At 36.8% G+C, this 22,132-nt stretch overlaps 3 protein-coding genes and 1 long non-coding RNA gene across 4 annotated transcripts in view; 2 read left to right on the top strand and 2 right to left on the bottom strand.

The window, feature by feature from the left end:
• The window catches only part of LOC134657749 (lactase/phlorizin hydrolase-like), a 32,501-nt gene extending 27,940 nt beyond the window's left edge, over positions 1-4,561 (bottom strand). The window contains exons 1-6 of the mRNA XM_063513314.1: positions 4,518-4,561; positions 3,975-4,090; positions 3,363-3,539; positions 2,624-2,862; positions 1,892-2,069; positions 1,534-1,628 (exon numbers count right to left, since the gene is read on the bottom strand). Of these exons, the coding sequence (XP_063369384.1) occupies positions 1,534-1,628; positions 1,892-2,069; positions 2,624-2,862; positions 3,363-3,539; positions 3,975-4,090; positions 4,518-4,561 (849 nt within the window). The remainder of the gene's footprint in view (positions 1-1,533; positions 1,629-1,891; positions 2,070-2,623; positions 2,863-3,362; positions 3,540-3,974; positions 4,091-4,517) is intronic.
• The window catches only part of LOC134657491 (homeobox protein Hmx-like), a 279,414-nt gene that overhangs the window by 73,346 nt on the left and 183,936 nt on the right, over positions 1-22,132 (bottom strand). The window lies entirely within an intron of this gene.
• LOC134657610 (uncharacterized) lies at positions 9,075-9,848 on the top strand. Its single transcript, XR_010097633.1, has 2 exons — positions 9,075-9,262; positions 9,695-9,848. It is a non-coding gene; the product is annotated as an uncharacterized LOC134657610 (long non-coding RNA).
• Positions 12,568-18,637, top strand: LOC134657748 (uncharacterized). Its single transcript, XM_063513312.1, has 7 exons — positions 12,568-12,662; positions 13,234-13,399; positions 14,029-14,163; positions 14,735-14,904; positions 16,649-16,728; positions 17,401-17,501; positions 18,467-18,637. Exons 2-7 carry the CDS (start codon positions 13,274-13,276, stop codon positions 18,635-18,637), a joined length of 783 nt encoding a protein of 260 aa, XP_063369382.1. The 5' UTR covers positions 12,568-12,662; positions 13,234-13,273.

The following is a 22,132-nucleotide window of genomic DNA, read 5'->3' as shown; positions in this document are numbered from 1 at the left end:
AATATAACATTTATAAAAGCAAATAAGTATTCACAGACGATATGATTTCAACTTCATAAAGCAGTCTTCTAAGTGGTAAGCAAAAAAAATAATGCTTAGCGGCGGTATTATGGTTGCATTTTTATCACTTGTCATGTCATGCGTCACTTTCGCACTTACATACTTGTTAGAACGTGACAGGCATGATGACAGATGATAAAAAACCGACCATCTTAGCCTTACTCAGAAATAAAGGAAAAGTGGAAAACTCAGTGGAACTCGCAACTCTGGGATACCAGCCCGCCGCTCTACCAACTGAGCTACCGAGACACATCTACCTTAAACTAAATTTAAAAGTGTCAATTATTGGCAAATTGCCGACAATAAGACAGTTTAGGTACAGTCACCAGCAAAAATATATGACTGTGGGCAGCCGTGCAAAAATATCTGATGCTCCATTGGAGGCATAAGTATATGACGACACTACCTCGGTAAAAATATGTGATGCTTTGTGGCCGGCAAAAACATCGTTACTCTGTATCCGCATAAATATCGGATCGGATCGCTTAAAAATATTTGATTACTCATAAAAATCAAAATTATGTGATTACTCTCATCTGGCATAAATATCTCTCCAATGTGAATGCAAATACATCGGATGGCAAATGGACCGCCTATATATCTGACACGAAATTATGAAATATGTCATCAATCGGCAAAAACGAACCATACCTGGATAGCATAGAGCCTTACATTGTTTGAAGTGATTTGACAATTCACGAAAAGAGTGCAGACTTGTCATTGCATATGTCTGTCTCACATATTTCATTTGCAATTTTAAATTGTGACATAATCCAGGTAGACTTTTAATAGACAATGTGTAATAAACCTCCTTCTTACATAAAAAACAATGATGAAGAGGTCAACCTGTGAGACTGACAAGGACAAACAATAATAGCGCTTTCGCTGCTACTCCTACTGAAAGATACATAAGACTATCCCGTTTTGTCATTTCCCCCACCCCTCATGCCAGATCCAGTTATATACTAGATTCATGATTGCAATACGTTACAATTCAAAATTATATCCAGTTTATTCCGTCAAATCGATGATAGAATATAATGTGAGACAGACATATACAATGACAAGTCGGCACTCTTTTCGTGAATTGTCAAATCACTTTATACAATTTACGGCTCTATACCAAACATGTATGGTTCGTTTTTAAAGGTCGATAACATATTTATGATTTTCCAACGTGTCAGATAAATAGGCGGTCTGTCGTCCATCCGATGTATTTGCTTTTACAGTGGAGAGATATTTATTCCAGATGAGAGTAATCACATAATTTTGAATTTTATGAGTAATCAAATATTTTTAAGCGACCCGATCCGATATTTATGCGGATACGGACTAACGATATTTTTGCTGGTCACAAAGGATCACATATTTTTACCGAGGTAGTGTCGTCATATACTTATGCCTCCAATGGAGCATCAGATATTTTTGCACGGCTGCCCATAGTCATTTATTTATGCTGGTGACTGTACGTACCGAGAACTCTCTGTAAATTTCAGCAGCCTCCACGTCTTCAGTGCTGTTGGTGACGGGTTCCACCCAGTTCACAACTATGGATATCCCGACGGAGCCTGAAACACCAAATAATGCTTAGTAAATAAAATGTTACAAAAACTAGAAACCAAGAATGTACACATCAAGGTCTTAATTTTGTTTAGCAATTATAGTATTTTTCAAAAAGCTTGCTTGCTTCACATATATTATAGATTTGTCGACCTCGTCTTCCCCTCGGCCGACAATTTCATGTGATCCGAGACATTTATTACTTTATACTGCCCTAAGGTATGTAATGTAATATACTATAGTTTCTTCAACTTTTCAATAATAAACGTACCTCCATATATCTGCTTATACTCCTTCTCATACATTCTGTACGTTCTAGCGTGTGCTAGAAGCACATTCTTAGAGCACACGTAAGCCAATGCGCCCTCTATGCTTTTAGGCAAATGGTCCCCATGGTATTGGAAGTGACACACGGTGTTTGGTTGATTAACGGTGATCCAATATTTGACCTTGAAAAAACTTAGAAATTAAAAATCGTTTTTTTAGGGTTCCGTACCTAAAATGGAACCCTTAAAGGATCACTCGTGCGTCTGTCTGACCATTCCCCCCCCCCTTTTTATCTCCGAAACTACTGGGTCTAAAATGTTGAAAAAAATACACAAAATAGTTCTTTACCTATAGATGACAGGAAAATCTATTAGAAAAGTGCAGTCAAGCGTGAGTCGGACGTAATGTACGGAACCCTTGGAACGCGAGTCCGACTCGCACATGGCCGGTTTTTTTCTTGCGCATCATAGGACATAGTTGTTACATTTAAATTATAGGAACACTACAAGACACCAAAGGGTACGTATTGCAAGTATTCTATAGCTGTAGCTACTTAGGATAGGACTAAAGTTATGCCAGCAGTTAAAGTTTTGTGACTTGAATAACATATTTTTAAATGAAATGCAAAAAAATAACATAAATCTCTTTTATAGGATAAGTCCTATGCACTCAGGTAAAGGGAGTAATTTTCAAGGTTTTCGGGTTTCTAATTCAAGATGGCGGCCCTTATACAGACAAATCGGCTAAAAAACTTTAAAAAAATTACCTTACTAGCATATCGATCAAACAACACCCTAGCATAGTCCTCAAACCACTTAACAGAGTGGGGGTTGGACCACCCCCCCAACTCTAGCAAGGCCCTTGGTAGATCGAAGTGGTATATAGTGACCATGGGCTGGATGTTGTATTTTAGCAGCTCGTCTATTAGGTTGTCGTAGTATTGAAGGCCTGGCTCGTTTTTTATGCTGCTGAAACCTGAAAAATCATTTAAATACTAATCATATGACCTTTAGCAAAAATAAATATCAAAAGCAGGTGTTTTTTTTTCCTATGATTGAAAATCAAAGTAATATATACGCTCGTGGACGGAATAGCCCCTATGACATAAATGCGAAAGTGTGTCTATCTGTCTGTTACCTCTTCGCGCTTAAACCGCTAAACCGATATTTAAACAAAACTGGGTATGGATATAGTTTAATTAGGCCCCAAGAATGGACATAGGGTCATAGGGGTTTCCACATTCCACACAGACGAAGTCGCGGGCAGAAGCTAGTTATAAAATATAAACTAGCGACAGTAGCGACCCGCCCCGGCTTCGCACGGGTTAACAAATTATACATAGACCTTCATCTTGGATCACTCTATGTATTAAAAAAACCGTATCAAAGTCCGTTGCGCAGTTTTAAAGATCTAAGCATACATAGGGGCAGACAGCGGGAAGCGACTTTGTTTTATACTGTGTAGTGATGTTTTACCTCCAGGCAATACCCTAGGCCAGGACATAGAAAACCTGTAAACATCCACCCCCAGCTCCCTTAGCATCTCCACATCCCTCTTGTAGTTGTGGTACGAGTCGCTGGCCATGTCTCCGAGTGCAGACTCCTGACCCAGAATGCTGTGGAAGTAATGGTCCCATATTGACTTTCCTTTGCCTGAAAATTTTATAGAAAAGTTGGTAATGAAATAAAACTCATAAATTGGATTATATCGCGTATATTGAATTTATACTATCCCCATCCCGACGAAAACAAAAGAAAAAAGAAAAGAAAAGTTAGTACTTTATATAGTTGGTCAAACCTGCAATTTGTCAGTAAATAAGAACAAAAAAAAACTATACTCATCCTTTTCTTTTGGGTGCTAGTACTAGTATAAGATAAAGATAGTATGATTCTCTCTGTCTATGTTTGAAATGAGACAGTCCTTTGACAAACTATAGAGAAGAAACCGGACAAGTGCGAGTCGGACTCGCCCATCGATTGTTCCGCACAAAATTAACTTATTTTTTTTTTACAAATTTATAGATATTATGCTCCTGGGAATTTGCGAATAGCCAGGGGAATGACATTGTTGAGGAATGACCCGCTTACCATCTTCGTTCCAAGCCCCTTCCACCTGGTATGCAGCAGTCGCTGCCCCGAACAGGAAGCCATCTTTAAATTTCCGCACACTGTCATTCGAGAACCCTAGGACGGCCGCTGACAAGCTAAAAGTTTTGAAAATACATTACTCTAACAATAATAAAAGCATAAGTAAGTGAGGAAATTAAAGCACTATTCATAAATTTGACTGATAGCTAACTTAGGTAGGTATGGATAAATTCTCCTGATTTTGCACTTTTCTCAAATCACCATTTTTTTATTTCGTGTGCTCGAATCTTATCATTTAAATGTTGTTTCAGTTCTAAAAATATTTAATATGTTTGCAATAAATGCTTTTAAATCTAAAATTAGGGATTAAATTGTGTACACGTGGACGCGACTGACACGTTAGATGAGATTGACGCCAATTTTTTCTTGATGAAATCGGTCGAATTGATCATTCCGTCTGGACTGACCCTTAAAGTGTCATGTATTATAATCCTTATTTAGGTTAGTAATTTGGCAATTCTTAGTATTCTTACCTTAAAATACCCGTTAGCGAAATGATTTTCATCTTGAGTAAACTTCAACAACATGTCTGGTGCAATGCAACTGAAAGAAACAATAAAAAGCTATTAACATTAAAACACAGTCACGATATGTTACTGAAAAGAATAAAAGTACTTTAATGTTTATTTACCAGGTTGCAATTAACACTTATCTGATTGCTGATGCAACTCGGTATGACGCTGGTAATGAAATTTTATTAATGTTACTGGTATAAATAACAATAATCATTAGATCAACTCAACAAAATTCAAATTCGGTGGCAAGCGGCGCCAAAAGCAACGAAAGTTCTGTCAGTGTCATGCATGTGTCATGTCAAAGACTTGAGTCCAAACGGTACAATGGAGTTCATTATTTACAAGCTGAATTTTTTTGAGCAAAATAATCTTTTGCTGTATAAAATTAATAGCAAATTTTTGTTTTATAGTCCGTCAACCAAATCTTGTCAGTAGCAATGTAAAGCAAACTAAAGTAGGGCAACACTCAAAGAGCAGTATTGCGCTAAGAAAAGCAGCAATGTACGTCGAACCAAAAGAATTTTTTTTTCCGCTGAGCGCGCCCTGCGTACGTCAATTCAAATTGTCACTCGCGGTTTATTGAAAAAATTTGAAACGGACGGACAATTTAAAAGCGATGTTAAAACAATGTTAATCAAAATGATGAACAAATTTGAAGATATCAAAAACAACTCCCTATCGTAGTGCTTATATTCTCTTTGTTCCCTATCTATGTCTTCTAAGTTTACTAAAATAAAATCATATCAAAATGCAGATAATTAGATAGTGCATATATTTGTTATTTACAATATAATATGCCACTTGTTAATGTAAATTAGTGTACTCTTCTGGATGAATATGACATACCTGTGTAATTTTTTTGATTGGTATATATTGTAAAATAGGATTACATATTGAAAATAAAACAACTGATATTTGGGTGTTTATTTAATTTAAAGGTAAATAAGATAAGGGTCACTTTAGCTTACACTATAATTCAGGTCATTATTTGAAAAAATATAATGAAGTTACCAATGTTACCGGGTCACTTCAACCAAGCATAATACTCTGTAGTATTCTATTGCATCTTTGTAAATAGTCACAACTGATTGCTGAAAATATTAGACATGTGGGCCTATGGACGGTTTCCAGGACACAATTTATGGTCTTGTTGGATAGATTTAGGCATACGTTTTAATTTTATTTATGCCTTTTAACCCTAAAACAAAAAAACTGAGATTCTTAAAAGTTCGAAAGAGTTCTTCCATGTACTTGTCATAACCTCAATTTTTAGTAATGTTTACCATCAACGAGCATGATTGTACATTGTAGGCCCCTTAGCTTTGCTTATTCTCATTTAATGTATTGGTATTTAATGGTGACAGCAGAAATATCTCTTGAAACAGAAACGATTCAGAATGAAAACCAAATGAAAACAAATAAGGTGACGGCTGTCGTTCACGAATTTCACGATCCACATTCCACAGATAAAACACAGATGACACGCATTTTGGAATTATTCGAACACAGTGTTGCTAACCCGCGATTTTTCAAATTTGCCGCCTTTTACTACTGACAAGATTTGGTTGACGGACTTTATATAAGATATACTGGATCAACCAAATCTTGTCAGTAGTAAAAGGCGGCAAATTTGAAAAATCGCGGGTTAGCAACACTGTGTTCGAATAATTCCAAAATCGCGTGTCATCTGTGTGTTATCTGTGGAATGTGGATCGTGAATGACAGCCATCATCTTATTGTTTACATTCTGAATCGTTTCTATTTCAAGAGAAATTTCTGCTGTCACCATTAAATACCAAGATTATGCATGACCTCAAGCAAAGCTAAGGTGCCTACAATGTATAATCATGCTCGTTGACGGTAAACATTACTAAAATTTGAGGTTATGATAATTCACTCGAACTGACGTATGAAGGGCGGAAAAATAAACACGTTTTGGTTCGATGTTCATTGCTGCTTTTCTTAGCGCAATTCTGCTCTTTGAGTGTTACCCTACTTTAATTTGCAGTACATTGCTACTGACAAGATTTGCTTGACGCACTATAATTATATTTTTTGAAATTAGCTATTTCTCTTTTTTTATTGAAAACATGAACTCTGCCTACATTTCGGACTATGATCTGGTTAAATAGAAAATATTAACTGCTCCAAATGAAAGTAACGAGTTTAAAACCAATAGTATTTAGACGGTTATTCTGAAGTTCTAAAATCATTTGTCATTTCATAAATTTCATTCTTGACATTTGATTTGATAGATAAAATGATTTATGGTGAAGATATTGATAAACAATAAAGCTATCCCGTTTTTGACGAAGCTGCTGTATTCAGTGAACCGAATTTTTCAGATATTGTACCAATAAATATAACAGACCTAATGCACCATGAAGCCGATAATTCCAAAGATGTAAGTCGTCTTAGTTTAATACAAAGTTTTTACTTGGAATGTAGGTTACTTTTTTTCTTACTTGGCCTATTTTCCAATGGAAAATGCGTTCCTTTATTGAAGTATGTGAAATCGTGCTAATTAAAGCACAAATACAAACCGTTTTATACACAATTTCATTTGTTTTTATAACTTACGAAGGTTAGAGTCAAATCAAGTTATCTCTGCACAGACTTTACATTGACAAAGTCTGGTAGTGACAGCAGTAAGCTTACTTCACATCTCATTGTTAGGTGACAGCAAAAACACATTTATTAATGAGTTAATGACTACAAGTTCAGTTCAGAGTCACAGTATTAACAATATTAGAGTAAGACCAAGATGACTTTGCAGTGATTTTGATAGCACAGGCATGTGCAAATGTTATATAAAACATAATATAATTTTATTTTGTTTTTAGTATTTTTTATTACAGCGGCAACTTAAATAAATCATCTGTGAACATTTCAACTGTCTAGCTATCACGGTTCATTAGTTACAGCCTGGTGACAGACAGACAGACGGACAGTGGAGTCTTAGTAATAGGGTCCCGTTGTTATCCTTTGGGTACAGACAGAAACCTACAAAACATCCTATGTCATTCCCCGGGTCTTAAACTATCTCATACCAAATCTTATGCAAATAGGTTCAGCAGTTTACGCATGAAGAGGTTAACAGATAGACAGAGTTACTTTTGTATTTATAATATTACTAGGGATAAGAAAATGTCTTCCAAAATGACTTCCAAAGTTTTATATGAGCCGTGATGGGGCTGTCTTTATGTGTTTTCGGTTCACTTGATCCTACACTCAATTTACCCTATTGCACAGTACAACATAAGGTCAAAAACACATATTCTCATATAAACATAAATTCAAAATAGCCTAACACCAAAATACCCAAGTCCCAAAACACCCTAAAACTCTAAATTCAAAACGAACTTATCTCTATTATATACTATTACCACGATCGCCTACTGTCATAAAAGCAGAAGGCCCAAACAAGCTATTCCCGTAATACACGATTCATGTTCTACAACTTCTACATGATTTTCAAAATATAATAGTTTCAAAACAACCTAGTCCCAAAATACCCTAAATGCCCTATATGCATATTGTGGGCTCTTTCGCACATTCCGTAAGAGTAACTATCAGGTAGCTTTCCTTGTCTCTCCTCACAGTCAGTATCCCAATGACGATTTGAGTCAGCTGCCTAGCACAATTAGGAGTAAGCTTTAAAAAAATAGGGTGTTTTGATACTAGCGTGTTTTAAGATTGTTTTATTTTAGAGAATGGTGTATTTTAGGATTAGTCTATTTTGGGATTAGTTTGATCTGAGTTTCAACTCTTATGACATTAGGTGATGCGGGAGTAGTATATAATCAAGATAAGTTCGTTTTGTTTTTAGGGTGTTTTGGGACAGGTATTTTGTTGTTAGGCTATTTTTAATTTATGTTTATATGAGAATATGTGTTTTTGACCTTATGTTGTACTGTGCAATAGGGTAAATTGAGTTTAGGTTTAAGTGAACCGGAAACCTTTATGTTATTTACTAAGTTTATTACATGTTTTTATCACTTATCACCATGGATAAGACATTTGTTGTGTTTCAATAACTATGTTGGAGTCACTGATATGATATCTTATCAACAGAAATAAGTGATAAAAATACTTCCACAGTAACATAATATAAGTTATGTCAAAACTTAAAAAATTATAACCAACTTAGTTACTGACTTATTTTCAGCATAACATATACTAAGAAAATGTTAATTTATTTTAATAATATATATAAAATAATTTTAATGATGTGTTTGATTTTGATAATGGCGGTGTTAAATATTTTTGTTGTGTTTTAATCATTCTGGTACAATCACCAAGATTATAATTTATAAACTTTATTGCTAATTTTCCAACTATAAAAATAAACTAAAAATATATTTTACCAATTTTTTTGTGACCCAGGAGACATACCAACAATGATAATGACAAACTTTTTTTACTGAACTGAATGGTAAAATCTGTTAAATGACACTGGCTGATTTTGAATTTATTTCTTTTATGAGCCATATCTCACTTTCAGTTTTAAAGTGTGTTTTTGTTAACGGCTTTGACAATGATTTCAGTCGCTGCACCGTGGCCCAGAAGATGGCACTGATAGACTACATGTGGGACCACCGTCCCCTAGCCAGACATGAGTATGATCCGTACACCGCGGACACAGAGTGGCTTCGTTTGGCTGAGACTCTTAACCAGAATGGGTCGATCAAAACTGCGGAGAAATGGAAAGTTGTAAGTTTGAACTAACACGTAACGTAATTTTTATACGAATTTTAGTGTTTAGTAAAATTAAAAAAGTATATTATATCAATGTGTGTGTGTGTGTGTGTGTGTGTGTGTGTATGTGTGGCTTGATTATTTTAATACTCAACTAATAATTATAGGGTCTCTCTCGTACTCAATTTTTTTTTAATTAACTGATTTCATATATCACCCTGTTTAAATATTAAAATAGCATGTCTTCTATTGGTATGCTTTACAATTTCGATAACGATTAGGCGTCAAAATGAAACCAATATCACCCATTAACGTTAAAAAGTTACGTAACTTACATAGTTACAACACGCATTTTAACACTGACAATATAAGCGTGTTCAGATATTTGCGAGAACTTGGCCGCTCCGATATATCTGATGGCAACTCTGCATTGCCGTAAATTTTCAGACTTGGCGGGACCTGAAAAGGAAAGCTTTAAGGGAAGTCCAAGAGGCTGTACAAAATAATACAAGTGCAAGTGAGGCGGCTGTGAAAATTCGAGAAATTTTGATGTCACCAGCTGACGGGAGCCCTAGGGAGCACAGGAATCTTGTAAGTTATATGAAATATAATACCTATAGCAAAATTGAAATATAAAGTAGTCATAGTAACATTAGTAACGCGTACGATTTCGATGAAATTTGCTATATGGGGGGTTTCGGGGCGAAAAATCGATCTAGCTAGGTCTTATCTCTGGGAAAACGCGCATTTTTGAGATTTATATGTTTTCCGTCTCCCAGATATTATAATAACTAATGAGAACAAGAATTCTCATATAATTACAATACTTTAAAGTTATACTTTTCAAACGTGACCCAAGAGACATCTCTAGTAAGCAATGGAGAAACTTACCTAGTCAAGTATTTTGTATCTTAGTCAAAAAATACCTATATTTAATATCAAAAACAAGGAAAACAGTACGAAACAGATATTGATAATACATAGAGACAAACCAAAGAAAGTCTGCAGCGCTAGATTAAAAGTAGTTTTTAAAAATCAGTATGCGACAACACCACAGAAAATGGATTAAATTGTCTTGATACTTGTGAAATTTCTACCATATTTACTCTATGAAAAAATTAAGCTGTATGCACAGCTTAATTTTTATGGTAAAATAAATTTCATTGCAACAATAGATGTTACTATTAATATGTAGACATATACTAATATTGATAAATAATATTGGGAGAATGTGACATTTGGCTTCATCAAAATTAATAAGCTTTTGTAATATCCGCGACGGCGGTAAATAGGTACAGAGGGCCTACCGCGAACACCGAAGTTCTCAATATGCGAGCACCTTTCTCTTTTACTCCCATTAAGGCGTAATTAGATTGACAGAGAAATTGCCCGCAATTTGCGAACTAAAGTTTTCGGAAAAACGAAATAAACCATTAAAACAATAAACATATATTAAAAATTAATTTTAGCTTTAACTAGTAGGTACCCATGCCGTGAGCATAAGCATGGAGGTTGTGGGTTCGAGCTCAAAACCCGGCTAGTACCAATGAGTTTCTCGAAATGTTAGAGGAAGTTCATAAGTATGCCTATACCCAGAGATGGGCAAAATTTATTCGAATGACGAATAACGAATGAAAATAACAAAATTTATCGCGAATGACGAATAAAAATGTCGGATGATTATTCTTATTTGAATAAATTATTCGTCGAATAATTCATCCGCGAATAATTTATTCGTCGAATGAATTGCCACGAATAATTTGTTTATTGGAATACCTTATAAACTTTTCACGGTTTCGAAAGATTTGGCAACTGTGATGTGCGATACAACTACCTGCAAGTCCTATAACTACCTAGTTACTGTAAATATAAATTACGCGTTGTGAGATTCGCTCTGAAGCAAACAACTGCTAAGAAAATTTGGTTTTCTCACTCTTTTAGTATCTCTTTCTGGGTCTAGCTAGAAAGTTACTAATATAACTTTGTGTGTGACTAATTTATTGTTCACGCTAATCCTTTGTTTATTATACTACCTGGGTTTATCCTTTAACCCTTAACAATCTTTAACTTGTCAGACCAAATTTACAGTAAAAACAAGTCATATTAAACGTGTTATTATTCGTGTTGTTTATTTGAATGGAATAAGCTAATAAACTTAAATATTTTTCGTGGATTTATTCGAATGAAATAACGAATAAATCATTCGTCATTTGAAAAGTGGTCGGATGATTTATCCGCGGATAAATTATTCGCGAATAAATCATCCGCGAATAAATCATTCGCGAATAAATCATCCGCGAATAAAAAAATCGTGAATTATTGTTTATTCGAATGATTATTCCGATAAAAGTTTATTCGAATGATGCCCATCTCTGCATACCTATTAGGTGTGTTCAATTTGCTGTGAAACCTTTGTCTAAACCAATATTATATTATCTAAGTAGGTACATATGGTGAAGTATTAAGATGTTTCATTCCACTTACCCGTCATCAACTCCAAATTTTGTAAACATTGTCGTTTTTCAGCTTGAATCACCTCGTGCTGACTTTTTACAAGTGTAAAATTATTCGTCATGCGGAAAAGTAACTCCCGCGCGCCGGTTTTGTAAGGTTTCACCATGTTTATTCCGTTCATCATAAAACACAATGAATATTTAAACGATTTTGACAAACACATACCATAGTGCATGACGTTTACTGACTGCTTAAAAACATTGCCATATGTAGTTTTTTAATTCGATGTCAAATTATTGCGCTGCAGACTTTCTTTGGTTTGTCTCTATTAATCTGTGCTGAAAAAATCATTGCTCTAGGCTCAAAAACCACGGAGAAAAGAGTCATGTACGTTTGTATTGAGAAATTACCACTCGCATATCCTCTTCATAAGGGGTTGTGCACAAATCACGCGAGTTGTTTTCGGCTACTTTTTGACCCCTCCCTTGGTGATATTTGGTGAGGTTTTCGGTTAACCCCCCCTCTCCCCCATAACCTCACGTGTATTTTGTGAATTTTTACATTCGACCTAATTTTAAGTTACGCGCTCCAAAATTTCGTAAAATAAGATAATAGCGAGCTATTTTGAAGTGCAGAGTTTATACCCCCCCTCCCCCAACGTGATCTGTCGCGATTTTTTCGTGACTCCCCCCTCCCCTATCGAATCTCGCGTGATTTGTGCACAAGCCCTAAACAATAGATAATATTATGTATTTCAGACAATATCTCCATCACCACATAATTCAATCCACCTCGCCCCTGAAGATTCTTACCAAGGGGTAGAGACGGGTGACCAAGGCCAGAGCCAGTATTTGGAGCCGGATCGATCAGCTAACAGGTTGGAGGCTATTGAGTGCACTCCGGATTTCAGTTCGGACAGTTCGCCTAGCATCTCGCCTGTGCCGAGAATATTGACTAAATCGTAAGTTTGTTTTAGAGTATGGTTTTCTTAAGAGTAATTGTATACCCAGTAGTTTCGGAGATAAAGGGGTGGGGGTTGAATGGTCGGACAGATAGACAGACAGACGCACGAGTGATCCTATAAGGGTTCCGTACCCAAAGGGTAAAAACGGGACCTTATTACTAAGACTCCGCTGTCCGTCCGTCCGTCCTTCCGTCCGTCCGTCCGTCCATCCGTCCGTCTGTCACCAGGCTGTATCTCACGAACCGTGATAGCTAGACAGTTGAAATTTTCACAGATGATGTATTTCTGTTGCCGCTATAACAACAAATACTAAAAACAGAATAAAATAAAGATTTAAGTGGGGCTCCCATACAACAAACGTGATTTTTGACCGAAGTTAAGCAACGTCGGGCGGGGTCAGTACTTGGATGGGTGACCGTTTTTTTGTTTGTTTTTTTTTTGCTTGTTTTGCTCTATTTTTTGTTGATGGTGCGGAACCCTCCGTGCGCGAGTCCGACTCGCACTTGGCCGGTTTTTTCCTTTTGAGGTACGGAACCCTAAAAATATATTTTTAACACATTTCTTGCAGACGCAGCAACCAAGATCAAATCAACGCTTTGGTGAACTGCATGGCCATAAACACTGGCATGGCGTTCGGCAACCAGCAGACTCCCAAGAAGATCGCGGACTGGAAGAGATTGCGGCAGCTTTTGAACAGGATGGGGCCCGCGAAACGAACGGCGGCTTGGCAACACGTTAGCACGTTATGTTTTTTTTATACCACCGATTAGTGGGCAACGCAGGTTATAAACACTTGCAATTCCAGCAGTGTTGCAAATACATAGCCGATTTTTTAACACGCTTTTATTAGGTCGACCTGTATGTAACTAACATGTAATGGAATCTTGCAAGTTAAATTTGATCCAATTCCCGGTTTCCGATTGAGCTGAAATTTTGCATACACATGTAAGTCGGGTGACAATGCAATATTATGGTACCATCGAGCTGATCTGATGATGGAGACAGGAGGTGGCCATAGGAACTCTGTGATGAAACAACGCAACCTAATTGTGTTAGGGGTTTTTAGAATTGTCTCGATGAGTATTAGTTGTCTGTCGTAAGAAAAGTACAGTCAGCGATAAAAGCGTGTACCAAAAATTCAATTTTTGCCAAAAACTTATTATTAGTTAGGTGGATTGGAGTAACTTCGGAAGCGGTCTGGCAAAGCGAAGCTAAGGGCTCTATTGCCCACGTATTTAGGCAATACGTATAAACCTACAATAATTTGTGACAAGTGTTAATCAATCTTACACTTACAGGATAATAATGTTTATGATCAAATGTGTAAGTTATACTTTTTGATCTTATTAATATTTTTTTACAGTCATGGCGCGACCTGAAACGTAAAGCTTTAGAAAGATACAACACGAATTCAAAATATAACTCGGGGATTACGCAAACAATCATACAAATTATCGAAGCGCACGCACAAGGCACAAATTCATCAAATGATGTTTCGGTGAGTAAATACTCTTGACTAAATACTGGGGCCCATTTCTCGAACGGTATTAGACTAATATTATTACCCCACAAACTGTCAAATCGTATGGGTTACCATGGCAACACACTAATTATATTGTACTGATACCGTTTGAGAAATGGACCCCTGGTATCAATAAAGTTCAAATATATTTTATTCATGTAGGCCTAGCAACAAGCACTTATGAATAGTAAGTAGGTATTACATATATTATAATAAAATCAGTAAATATTTGTAGACATCTTACATAGTTCGACCAACCCAAATATATGATAGGCAAGACCTTATTATGACGTTAAGATTTAAAAACGGTGTCATGGACGTATAAACTTATAATAATTTATTTAACAAAATTTCACATTGTTGTCTCCTGGGTAACGAGACGGCAGCAATTCTGTTACAAAAAGTTGATCGACAATTTAGTACGTAACTTTTCGTAAGTATCTTTATGATTTATCTAAAACAAATATTTCCTGGGTCACAACTGTCACAAGATAATAGAGCTGAAACGCCTCCTGTAAATAAAGTACGGTTATTTTCTATTTTACAGGCAGAAGACGCTTTACATTTACGTTTACCACCGCAAGTCAAATATCTCCTTCAGGCCGAAGCAGACCGCCCCGAAGATCCTTCAAATCAAGTGTCACCTGTACAACGCGACGCGTCCGCTGTAAACTTGGTCTCTTTGGAACAATATCGGCAGCCCTTCAAACCTAAAATGTGCCGTAAACTCAGGTAACTATAGTCTCAATACTCAATATCTTTATTGCAAATAAGGAAGAGTCCATGCAGTAGTGGATACACAAGTAGAGTAGTGGGTCCTTAAGAGCCAACAGGGTGGTCATTTCTCCATACAAACGTACTCGACTGTTTCCTCCGTGGGTTTTGAAGCTAGAGCAATGATTTTTTCAACACAGATTAATATTGTCAATATCTGTGTCGGACCGTTTTGCTTTTTTTGATATTTTTGTTTTTTAAGGCGCTAGAGCCCTTCAAAAATGGCCAAAATGGCCTAACTGACTATGCCGCAATGAGAGGCGTGGTATTCAAAACTGATATCAATTAGCCAAAAAAGCAAAACGGTCCGACACAGATAATTTCATATTCATTTAGATTTCCAAATTTGGTTACGATTGGTTAAGTTTCGGAGGAGGAAACAGTCGAGTACGAAACCTCGATTTTTGAGATTTTTACGCAGGATTTTTCGCCTTGTCCTTATCGCACTAGTTTTAGGAGCCGCTTCCGTGAGCGAGACGGGTATATATTTAAATCTCAGCTCCTGTTTCGTCTTAAGTACAACTATGGTCCAGTTTGTAACGTTGATTCTTAACGAGCCTTTATGACTTGTACTCGTTACATTTATTTTGGAGCTTATTTTTTATATACATATTAGGGTTCCGTACTCAAAGGGTAAAAACAGGACCCTATTACTAAGACTCCGCTGTCCGTCCGTCCGTCCGTCCGTCCGTCTGTCACCAGGCTGTATCTCACGAACCGTGATAGCTAGACAGTTGAAATTTTCACAGATGATGTATTTCTGTTGCCGCTATAACAACAAATACTAAAAACAGAATAAAATAAAGATTTAAGTGGGGCTCCCATACAACAAACGTGATTTTTGACCGAAGTTAAGCAACGTCGGGTGGGGTCAGTACTTGGATGGGTGACCGTTTTTTTGCTTGTTTTGCTCTATTTTTTGTTGATGGTGCGGAACCCTCCGTGCGCGAGTCCGACTCGCACTTGGCCGGTTTTTATAAATGGGCTTACTCATGGCCACAGACTAGCCGAGGCGAAGACGTGGCCTACGATGGAGCGAGCCTGCCCAGAAGGTGCCTGTCCACCCTTGATTTGAAGGTTGCCGGGTTATATGAGCTCGGAAATATAGACGCCGGCAAGGAATTCCATTCCTTGGCAGTGCGCATAAGAAACGAGGAAGCAAAGCGCTCTGCGCTCCACTGAGTCCAAAGCGGCGAGTTGGTATTAGCTTAGATACACTAATGCTCTTTCTATATTATATACTCAACATAATTTGAAAAAATACATATACATGTTTTACTGGAACTTGAATTTGGACCATAGTTGTAAGTTGTGGACTAAAGTTACCTTATTTTAGGGTAATTTAAAACTAGATATATTATGACACAAAATGTTGTGCTAATTGTTATTTTTTTTAGATATTGTTTTAATTTTTCGGGTTGGCGACCAAATTACCTGAACAGTAGAAAAATAAATAAACTTAGAGAACTACATCGTCATCGCCGTTATCGCCAACAAACTGACCCGCAGTTTGGCGAATCTTTATATTGTGGTACACATGTTTTATATTTCCATGTTATTTTCAATAAAAAAAAACATAAGTATATAAAAAAAACATCAATTTATAATAACGTGGAAAGGGAGAAGGGAGGCCTTTGCCCAGCAGTGGGACACTAGGCTCATATAAATAAATATATATGAATTTCAGCCGTTCAAGCAACACCCAGATATGCGCGTTAGTGGACTACATGGAGAAACATCCCCGTCTGGCCGTAGTGAAATCTACAGGTATATTTTTGGCTTTTTATTGTCCATTTTATCGTAAAAAATACTAGTCACCGCCCGCGACGTTTCTCGCGTAAAAGATTATGATTATGGTTAGATTATGAAAAGTCTTAACTGCTATTAACCAACACACACAACATGTGTATATAACAAACATATGCACCACATTTTAGGCAGAATAAACGATTTACTTACTTAACCCCCTACCGTTTAGTATTCCCGTGCTTTTAACACACATTAATGGAGTGTTTAAATGTGGGTTAAAGCAATACTCCTTAAATGTGGGTAATACAAATTAGAGAGTATATTTCGAGATAAAAGTATTATTTGCAGGTTGCAATTAATCAACCTGTGAACCGTTGTTTCATCCGGATCTTTTTAGACGCTTATTGCGTTGTCGAGCGACAAACACATGGATCTAAATATCGATTTAACTTCCAGATTTATATTTATTTGTACATCAAAACATTTTTTAAAATCGAATGTACCTCAATATCATATTTATTTTAATATCTACACTTATATTCGATGAATGCCCATCATATTTTTTTATATCTGAAACTAAAGAGATTTTATTTTCACTGCTTTTGAGTAACTTTTTCCAATCTAGACCAAATATAATCAAACTCCATGATAATGATAGTCACCTTGACTGTATATCTGTTCTTGTTCTAGCTGGGGACACCCAATCACACAATATCGCAGAGTGGCGAAGGTTAAGCAATTATCTAAACAGAATTGGCACCACAAAAAGAAGCACTATGGCTTGGAGACGAGTAAGTAAAAAACATTGTAAGGTGCCTTGAGGTCACCTCGAAGGAGGGTTCCTTTAGAAAAATCCAAATATCTATAAGACTAGAAGCACTTCGTACAGCTCCTTGTTACGCCATTTAGGGTTCTAGCTAAATTGGACATTCCATAGCGTAAGTATAGAACAACCAATTTAGCTAGGACCCTAAATGGCGTAACAATCCCGTGTGGTGACTGTACTTTACCAACACTTACGCTACTGCAACGCTTACCAAGGTATCTTGCTTACTGTTGCTACAGTAGGATGTACTTCTAGTTTCTAGTTTAATATATATTTGCCATTTTCAATTTCCCTGCTTAAGAATTTACTCCGACGCACGTTGTATGGGTCTGCTATTATGAAGTCCCGTGACCCAGGAGACAATATATAGCAGATAATTAATTTACAATACATCCCTTCATCATACGCCATATATTTTATGCGCAAACACAAATGATTATGACAGAATCCGTTAAAAGATATTTTATGTCATGACTTTCATGATGATATCGCGGTGAGTCCACATTAAAAAAAGAAGCGTATGCTCCTAATTCTAGAAGTCAGCATAGCCTAGGACGCTTGTGAAACTATTTGTATTACACATTCAAAGTTTCTTAGTGCCAGTTGCACCATCCGCACTTGACAGACTGATCAACGTCGCCCGGCGCGCCGCGGCGGTTTACTATGACACTCTCCATACAATAAAATTTAGCGAACTCTTTAACAAAGACAAACAGTTTGGTGCAACCGATCCTTAGTGTTGTCGTTTAAGGGCAGAAATACGGCTTTGCCGTCCACATAATGTATCCTCAAAATCTGTGGTAAAGTAGGTACAGTCGACGTTAAAGATATGATTACATTTTTTCCTTTTTAGAAAGGAGTAAGGTGCAAAAGTGTTAACATTTTATTTGACGTCGATTGTACGTGTTTTACGAAAATTTTAATTTTCAGACATGGCGCGATCTCAAGAAAACTGCTAGAAAAAAACCGACTAACGAACGGAATTTTAATTTAAATCGGAGAATTCTTCAGATTGTAAAAAAGGCAGCAGCAGATACTCAACAGGACGACGAGTCTAATATGGAAACTGTAAGTTATGATTTTGAAAAATATCTACTATAGCCTAATGGTAGGGTATACATAGTAGTATTTTAGCCGCAAAGGTAACAGACAAGACACGTCGCATTTATATTAGTTGGTTTGTTAAATAGTATTGATTGCTCAACGTTATCCAAGGGAATTTATTTTTATACCTGTAATAGGCTTAAATATACTAAATTTGAGGTAAGGTTAATTTAAGGAAGTGACTATGACGAAGTAAAAATGTAAATGTACAACGAATGGTATTCGAAAATTAATCAACAAAAACAGATTCATTCGTATGTAAGGAAATAAATTATTATCCTTATGTATAAGTATAGGCGATCTATATAGTTACATAATATCATTGTTCACAGGGAGACTTAGACGCCCTACCGTTCACAATCGACTTTGACCAGATGTCTTCTGGACATATGTCTACTGGACAACACTCTGGCCGTTTCTCGCCGGTGCAAAGTGAAAATGGACAATCAGATCAAGATAGTCCATCGAAAATAACGCGTAAAATAAGGTATGTTAATATAATTTTGCCTAAGCTTAATTTACTTACCTCTGAGGCAAGTCTCTAGGTACATAATATATATAGAACAGGCTTACCAACCTCATCAATGCATGTTTGGTGAATTTAAATCGAATAACACTAAAATTTCAAGGCGTGACCCAGGAGACGTAACCATTTTGTAGTATAAGAAAAAGTTGCTCCACACATTTGGATATTTTAAATAAGATCATTATTTCACAGACGCTGTACCAACGCACAAAAACACGCTTTAGTAGATTACATGGCCACCCATCCCGCTCTAGCCACGTCCAAGTTCACGATGATCGACAACGACCCACACTACGCTGAATGGAGGCAGCTCAGCAAGTATCTGAACAAAATAGGGACTGCTAAAACTACTGTCGCTTGGAAACGGGTAAGAAACCCTTTTATATAATAATAACCAAAACTCTGTAGCCTATGAACTGTTTCTTTGTATTTGGCATAGCTAAAACCATTTTTTTTTAACTATTGCAGCGCCATCTGAACACAAAAGTAGAAAATTCATTCTTGCCTCAATCTTGTGACGTCTACAGTCTGTAATAAAGTAACTAAACGGTCGTGTTGTTCAAAAGTATCTGTAAACGCTCTTTCTCTTCTAAGTTTTGTTTAAATGAACACCTAAGGTTAAGTTGCTTCTGCTGCAGGCTGTATTTTTAAACTATGAAAAACTGTTTTTGATGAGTGATCCAGCAGACATCGCGAAGTAAAAAAACCTGGTGAAATATTACTTTTATATTTTAGGAAACTATTAAAGTTTTAAATGTAGGGTGTATTTAGTTAACACTAAATCACATCCAAATTTGGGCTAGATTCGAAAACGGATTCTGATACGATGCAATTATGGGTGATTTTAGAAATAAATAAATTACTGGCCAGTCGTAAGTGATTTGGAATTATTCGAATACACCTAAATAAAATCTATGCTAATATATTGATCTATAAATTTATCGTTATTTCCAGACGTGGCGAGACCTTAAAAGCGTTCTAAAGAAAAAATGTTCTGACGAAACGCTTTCAGGATTAGACCGGAAAATCCTAGAAATTTGTGAAAAGGATTCCAACGAATTAAACTTTGAAATTGTAAATACCTATCAATTATTTTAATTATTATTTAGACAGATTCTGCATTTACTTGTGTCAGTAAGAAAAACTATAAATTGCATTTGTACATAAAATATGGTTACATATTATTTGGGTGAAACAACTTTTATTTGTTGTTATTCCCGTCAGCCAGGTGACAAATAGTAGCATAGTGGCTTAAACTACCAAAATATTATGTTTGTCTGTTTTTAATACCATAAAGCCAGTTAAAAGTGACCCAGGTGACCGTGGTGACATGGCAATAAGTGTAGCAAGTATATTTCTTTACTCGTCTCGGCTTTACTCGTAACATATTAGGTTCAAAATTAACCTTCTAAAATGTCATTCTATGGACTTTGCTAACTATGTAAACAAACCGCCACATCGAAATTGTCTTTAAATGATGAATTTACTAGTGACTTTTGTTTACATAGTTAGCAACTTTAAAGTCCATAGACCGTAGTACTAATTACTTCAATGTAATTTAAATCATTTCCAATTGTAACAGAGCTGTTTCAAACAATTCGACCTCAACCATATTCTTTATACTATTGATTACAAATCTAACCGTATTTTTATCCTTTCAATTTTACTTTTTATAGGAGCAAATATTCGACTCACTACCAGATCCAACCGACGGTATGCCTGTCCTTTACTTACGATCTCCAAACCACACGAAGACTGACATAATACAATGTGACCCCTCACATGACGGCCCTGCCAACCAAGAGTCTGAAAATACCCCTAAACAAGGCCAAAAGTCTCCTGGGCATGTAGAAATGTCTCCTGGGGAACGAAGCCGTGAAATGTCTCCTGACCAACGAAGTACAGAGTCTTCGGTACATTCCGATCGTGGTTTTGGAAACGGAAATAAGCAAAATAGTGCGTCGAAGAAAAATAGAAGAGTGTAAGTTTTTTTACTATACAATACCTACTTATAGTGACTGAGTGATTATATCCGTGATATCGACAAGGATGTGGAAACTAATCTCAAGTACCTACTTGCCTGCGTAGGTCGCCATACTTTTTATGGAATGGAATCAATCATCATCTATAGTTGGTCAAACCAAATTGTCAGTAAATAAGAACCAATAAAACTATACGAAAGCAACTGATAAATATCATTTGATATTTATCAGTTGCTTTTCGGTGAAGGAAAACATCGTGAGGAAACCGGACTCATCCCAATAAGGTCTAGTTTCCCCTCTGGGTCGGAAGGTCTAAATGGCGGTCGCTTTCGTAAAAACTAGAGCCTACGTCAATTCTTGGGATTAGTTGTCAAGCGGACCCCAGGCTCCCGTGAGCCGTGGCAAATGCCGGGATAACGCGAGGAAGAAGAAGATTTAAATAATTGGACTTTATAATTGTTTTTTTTTCAGTCGTTGCACACAGACTCAAATAAACGCCCTCGTCCACTACATGGGGCGCCGCCCCTCCCTGGCGCGGGCGAGGTGCCTGTTCATGAGCACCGAAGACCCGCACTACGATGAGTGGCGGCGGTTATGTAGATATTTGAATAATGTGGATAAAAGTGTGGCCGCTAAGAGCGTTACTAGGTGGAAGTGTGTAAGTGTTTAGTAGCTATCTATCTATCCATCCATCCATCCATCCATCCATCCATCCATCCATCCATCCATCCATCCATCTATCCATCCATCTATCCATCCATCCATCCATCCATCCATCCATCCATCCATCCATCCATCCATCCATCCACCCATCTATCCATCCATCCATCCAACCATCCATCCATCCATCCATCCATCCATCCATCCACCCATCCATCCATCCATCCATCCATCCAACCATCCATCCATACATCCATCCATCCATCCATCCATCCATCCATCCATCCATCCATCCATCCATCCATCCATCCATCCATCCATCCA

Source organism: Cydia amplana, chromosome 20 (genome assembly GCF_948474715.1).
Source record: "Cydia amplana chromosome 20, ilCydAmpl1.1, whole genome shotgun sequence".
NCBI lineage: Eukaryota > Metazoa > Arthropoda > Insecta > Lepidoptera > Tortricidae > Cydia > Cydia amplana.
Note: the sequence above shows the minus strand (reverse complement) of the source record. Positions and strands in the feature narration are given on the sequence as shown.

What these genes read in the sequence shown, in the direction of transcription:
- LOC134657748 (XM_063513312.1), top strand. Translation starts at nt 13,274, where the DNA reads ATGGCCATAAACACTGGCATGGCGTTCGGCAACCAGCAGACTCCCAAG. An exon ending in ATTCATCAAATGATGTTTCG is followed by an intron (nt 14,164 to 14,734) that starts GTGAGTAAATAC and finishes TCTATTTTACAG; the next exon opens with GCAGAAGACGCTTTACATTT. An exon ending in GGCCGTAGTGAAATCTACAG is followed by an intron (nt 16,729 to 17,400) that starts GTATATTTTTGG and finishes TTCTTGTTCTAG; the next exon opens with CTGGGGACACCCAATCACAC.